The following is a 6,000-nucleotide window of genomic DNA, read 5'->3' as shown; positions in this document are numbered from 1 at the left end:
CTTCTATGGAGCTCTCTGTTGGAGCAATAGCTTATCTGAGAGAAAGCGGCTACGTAAGTTGATCACATAGGCACGCTCTGTGATTGGATGCCCTCTGGACTTAGTGCAGGAGTTGGGAAACAAAAGGATCCTAACGTAATTAACGTCTCTGTTGGATAATGCATCCTACCCCATGCCTGAAGCTGTTGCAGAACTGGAGAGCTCCTTCAGTGACAGACTGTTGCACCCTAAATGCACCAGGGAGCGTTATCACAGATCCTTCCTTTCAGCAGCTGTAAGACTCTATACCCACCACTGTTCCCCACAACCTCAATAAATTGTTACATCCATGCTGATTTTGCAGTTTCTACTTTAGTCAGGTAAATAACATGCTGCCGTCATTTTGCACATCTCTGATGTTGCTTCTATTTTCAAATATCCATTATTGTAAAAATGTCCACAGCTGTATGTTGGTCATTTATTCTTCAGGTGCATTTTTATACTGGTAAAAAAAACTTTACAGTACAGTATTTTATTGTTTATCTTTAACTCATCATTAGTATGTTATTATAATACTTTATTTCTAGGGTCAACATTTGTGTGACTATTTTCTTCTATAACTTTTTGCAGCTGTAAACAGCAGAATGTCCCCATTGTGGGACAATAAATGGATTTTCTTTTCTATTTTATTCTAAGTTCACCACAACATCTCTAAAATGTATCCCTCCCCTTGCCATCCAATCCGTTTCTCTTATTTTATTTATTATTTTGCATCATTTTACACCAAAGTTGCGCCTTGTAGTTGGGAATTCCTTGCCACTACCCCTTGCTGTGAGGACAGCTATGCTCCTCCCAACCACCAACGTCACCCAATCCCTAACAAAGCGTCAACAATAGTCTGTAACACATTGTGCTGGCAGATCTGCAGGGCGCGAAGCGCGGCCAGCAATGCTGTTTTCATTTCCAAGTATAAAAAACACCCGATGAAGTGTGCGCAAAGAGACTGAAATGTGCGCAAAGAGATTGAAATGTGCGCAAAGAGATTGAAGTGTGCGTAAAGAGATTTCCAGAGTCACTGCAACTTCATCTGGCTGCAGCCTGTGCTGCTTTCTCTCCCTCTGCTGTCCTCAGTCTGCAGACCGGAGGAATGTACAACTTGCCGAACTGAAAATGCAAAAAGTGATCCGTTAGACGAAGTGTGAGTTTTGGAAGAAAAATAACAGGAGTTACCTTCCTGAAGTTGGAAACTTCCCAACGCAGCATCGATCGAGGACCTCCCGCCCACTTTACCTCTGATCCACAATACAGGAAGGCGGAGAGAGATAGAGATAGAGGGAGGGAGAGAGAGAGAGAGTGGAGCAGCCGCAGCGGTGGATGAAGCAACAAAGGCTGGATGTTTAAACTGAAAGAATCCCTCTGAACAGAACTCAGCAGCGCTTTCTCTCCTATATCTGACATTTTCTCCACTGGAACTCTGCATCAGCTTGGATCTCAATCCCGGGACCCATTCAGAGCAAACTCTCCACAGCCCACCCAGCAGGGGAGGGGGGAATCATCGCAAACGTGAAATTGATGCTTTGGCACATTCAGGCGCGCCGCCGAGATCCTAGTTTAGCCAAAGTCTCTTGCAGCGCAGTGAGGAAGAGGTGCGTCGGTGCGCCGCCGAGGAAGGATTTTCAGAAGTTGCATGCGTGTTCTCTTTGTCGCCCTGAGTAAAACCAGTCCAGCCGCTCTCAGGTTATCGGAAGAGACGCTCCGGGATAGTTGAGGTGCCATGGGGCTGTTCACGGGGATGTTGGCGTTCCTGTTGGCGCTGCAGGTCCAAGGTAAGCCGCAGTAATCCAGAGACATCAGCAGGGAATCTTTCTGCCTTGTTTCACCGTGACCTCCCCAGCAAACTGTTTGCAGGATGATTGTTCTTGATGACTTGGAGGTGCGAATCGCTTTGATTGCATGTTTTGGCAACAATAGGTTTTCTGATCAGTGAGGGGAAAATTGGAAAGTGTTTTTATTTATTTATTTATTTTCTGTCACTGAAAATCAGCCCATTTCAAAAATATAAACGGCTGCAGAATACTTATTGCACTGCCAAATAATGAACTTACCCGGACAGCAGGCAGATGGCGATATGTGCGAGTTTTGCAGGCCAAGTTTCCCAATAATTCATTTTAATGGCCACTGGGAGACACGCAGTGCAGTGGCATGATAATTGAAAAATGTTATTCTTGCCTCCTATTCTGCAGTTGAACACAAACAATTAAGAACCTTTTGTTGTTTTTTTGTTTACCTGGTATTTTTATTTTTTTTTTGTTCCAAAGGTAGAGACGCATCTAAAAATTATTTTATAGAGGGGTTCAGATGGGGGGCAGTGATAATCCTGATGTGGAACACCAAAAGCCAAAATGTAGAATACTTGTAAGGCAGTTTGGTGATGCTGCTTTCATGCAGAGAAGGAAGTTGGAGCAGAGCCAAGAATGGCTGATGCACTATGAAGGACATAAGAAAAGGCAAAAATGATTTAAGGAAATCATCCAATAATCTAACATTATATCTTAAACAATATATTACTTACTTCTGTATTTTTTCTTGAGATCCCCCCTCTCAAGTGGTCTTTTTGTTTCTATGGATCAAAATAAAAATAAAAATAGACTGAGGGGTGTCTGGGTACATTTTGTGGTTTAAATCACTAAATCCAAGGGTTAATTGGGACCAAACCCCAACCACAGGGGGCGCCACTGTTTCCAGGAGGAGAATGACTCATGTTTAGCTGACATTTGTCTTCCACCCTCCTTGATGCCATATTTAGACAAAACCTGCCCTGTTATAGCACCTTAGTAAACTTTATTAAATCTAACTAATACTGATGATAGTTTTTACATACTTATATGCTTGATTTAAATTTCAATTATTTCAATGACCAATGTTTGATACTTTGTGAAAGTTTGTTTTATGTAGCATGTATATGTGTATAAAGGAGCTGATGTGCATGAAGTAATATTTTGACATTGATCATCCTCACATTAGTGTTGTTCAAAGTATCTGATTATTTCCACACATGCCTAATAGGCCTATCAGACTCATTGAAAGGAGTGTCATTATTCAGGTTGTATTGACAGGCCCTAATTGGAAACAAAACAGGCCCACAAGGAGACATGTGCGTACGTGTTTGTTGTCCATTATGCTTAAGGGGGCTTTTTAAGGCTTAGCTGGACGTTTTACTGGTCTGTTTACATGTCTGGAACCTCAATTTGAAGTAAGGAAAGTGAAGAGGGTCAATTATGGTCAAGAAATATCAGATTGTATTTTGATTGGCTCCAATGGCCTCATTTTTGCTCGAGTGGCTGCTGCTTGGACACGTTGTCTTGATGTGATGTTTCCTTTATCCCTTTAAGTGCGATCCGTTTTTTCCCTTGCAGAATATTTTGCCTTGTTCAGCTTCCTTTTTTTCTTTGCTTGAGAACAAACCAAGATTTTGACCTTGTTGGCGGCGAGGCTTCTTGTGGGGTCATGTGTTTAAGTCTGATTGAATACTTTGATCAAAAGCGCTGTCTGATTTATATTGAGATGATCCCTTTGCTTGTGGAGAAGATCAGGATTAGTGTGGTCTCTTGGGATTCGCGGTGGAAATCGTTTGAAGCTGTTCAATCAAGTGTGCGGGTAATTTCTCAAGAAGTGCCCTTCAAACATCCTGAAAATTTCCGTATTTGAGTAAAGCTGCAGACACTGTTATTGGCTGATAAAATACTGTATAGATTTACTTTTTATTTATATTCTACTTTCATTTCATACCAAGCAACTAAATGACTAATATTTGCAGAAATGTGAAGAAAAGCACCATATATTTCTAAATATTTATTTTTGTTTTCGGGGTTTATTGGAACCTGTTTCTTTTGACATGCAAAAGCAAGGAATTTGGTCTTTCACCCCGTGGTTAAAGGGCAATGCAATAAATGCCCGCCTGTCTTTGATGGCCTAATTGATATACAGCATTTCCCAGGCTCTTCTTCTTACCAAAGCTTAAGCAAGTGAGAGAAGGTCCAGACAAATGAAGGTATAGCAGCACAGTGGAGCCTGTTGCAATGATCCCCTTGGGGGTTGGGGCTTTTGTGCTTGTCATGCTAATTGCCATTTGTGCCAAACCAAATAGTTCACAATTAATACACATTTTCAGATCTGCTTGCCAAATAGATTTTTAAATGGAAGCTACGATGAATATAATAGATATGTGAATAACAGCAGCTGCTCCGGTCTGCATTCTTATATCAGTGCTTGGTCTCTCCTGGATTCCAGGCTCATATTTAATTGGATGTGAATTGAGTTAGCAACCTGGAGTTTTTTATTTTATTTTTTTTATAGCTTGGCTCCATTGGCGGGTCCTAGTGCTCTACCAGCTAATGTACACATAAGTCTGAGCAATGGTGTAAGGATATTCTCAGACTTATAGTGTAGATATTAGAAAGTCTTCACATTTGGGAAATCACAATGACTTGTTAAAAGTATTCATGCTTCAATTTTGTAAGCTAGAAGCTTTTCAGCGGGACATACTCGCTGTAAACTGTTGCAATTTTACATGGAGTTCTTATAATGTATTTTTTCCAAATTATTTTGCAAATACGTGTATATCGCAAATGTGCGTTTGTATATTTACACCCCCCTTCCCCCGCCCTGAGTCAATTTATTGTAGAACCAAAATACCTTCCTTCCAGTTAAAGCTTTCGGGGTATGTCTCTAACAGCTTTGGACATCTGGAAACTGAATATTTTTCCTGGTCTTCTCCACAGAATAGGTCAAGCTCAGTTAGATCTGATGGATAGCTAGATAAATACAGCCTGAGGTGGATTTAGGTCCGGACTTTGACTGAGCCATTCTGTCTCAGATCTAAACCATTCCATTCTTGCTGTGGCTGGTTGATTTGGGTCATAGTCCTACTGGGAGACAAACCTCCTCCCCCAGTCTCCCCTCGTTTGCAGACACCAACTGTTTTTGTGTGTGCACGTATTTGTTTACGTTACCTATTTAGGACCGCTTTTGGTATATTTACTAACCTTTTGAGGACCAACAGGTCTTGTGGGGACCAAAGACTGGTCCTAATCTGGTGGACCCTTATTTTGTATGTTTTAGAGTTTAGAGGTATGGTGTAAATAATAATGAGGGTTAGGGAAAATGTCGTGGTTTGGCATAACTGCAGTACCTAATCTCAATGTAAGTCAATGTGAAGTCTTTATACAGACAGAAATACAAACCTTGTCTGTGGTTTTTTTTCATAATGCATTTAGTATTTTGCATTTATTTCTCTCCATTTTACTATCAACTCTGGTCACAATCCACCTGTATACAAAAAAAAGGATCCCCACAGCCAAAGATTGAAGTGGCAGCATTATACCCTGTGGAGGCTTGACATTCCACCATTTTAACTAGGGGGATGATGTGCTTATGGAGATGACTTTTCTGCAACATACAGTATTTTACATGTAGATCATAATTTTCAATTTGTCTCATCTGATTGAAGCACTTTTTGACATGATGGAGGTCTCCTTATTGTTTTAAGTATTTACTCTTTAAATTTCCTTAAACTCTCTTAGTAATATGTCTATAAGAAACCTAAGTCTTCATAAAAAGTATGATTAGGTACTAAAAGTTTAAAGAGATTCAGTGTATAATAGTCATTATATTGATCTGTTTTTTTTTTACAGAGATGGCTTACCTTTCTTGCAAAGACTATGCTTGCTAGTGTTTGACAAATTTGAAAGAGAAAATAAAAGAAGCAATAATCATAGAGTGATTTTTTTTTCAGTACCAGAGATTAGTTCTGCAAGCAAAATGGCATAACACAAAAATACTTTTCTTAGTGTATAAGGTGTGAACACTTTTAAGAAGTTGACATCAAAAGACTAAAATACATTTTTTCATAATATTAATATAACAGCTGTATGTATACTGAGATAAAATGACACAAAAGTGGGTACGTACGTAAGCTATAAAACTAACATACTTTTCCTAGGGGTGCAGGTTTCTGGCTGA

At 40.0% G+C, this 6,000-nt stretch overlaps 1 protein-coding gene across 6 annotated transcripts in view; it reads left to right on the top strand.

Moving 5' to 3' along the window:
• Positions 1-989: 989 nt before the first annotated feature.
• The window catches only part of nectin1b (nectin cell adhesion molecule 1b), a 263,397-nt gene continuing 258,386 nt past the window's right edge, over positions 990-6,000 (top strand). The window contains exon 1 of one of the 6 annotated variants that reach the window (XM_038282819.1): positions 990-1,805. In XM_038282819.1, coding sequence (XP_038138747.1) covers positions 1,754-1,805 — 52 coding nt within the window. In that variant the 5' untranslated portion in view covers positions 990-1,753. The remainder of the gene's footprint in view (positions 1,806-6,000) is intronic. The other 5 variants (XM_038282818.1, XM_038282822.1, XM_038282821.1 and 2 more) reach the window with 5 other exon arrangements.

Source organism: Cyprinodon tularosa, unplaced genomic scaffold, assembly GCF_016077235.1.
Source record: "Cyprinodon tularosa strain WSP-4 unplaced genomic scaffold, ASM1607723v1 ctg188, whole genome shotgun sequence".
NCBI classification, from domain to species: domain Eukaryota; kingdom Metazoa; phylum Chordata; class Actinopteri; order Cyprinodontiformes; family Cyprinodontidae; genus Cyprinodon; species Cyprinodon tularosa.
This window is presented reverse-complemented; position numbering and strand designations above follow the sequence as displayed.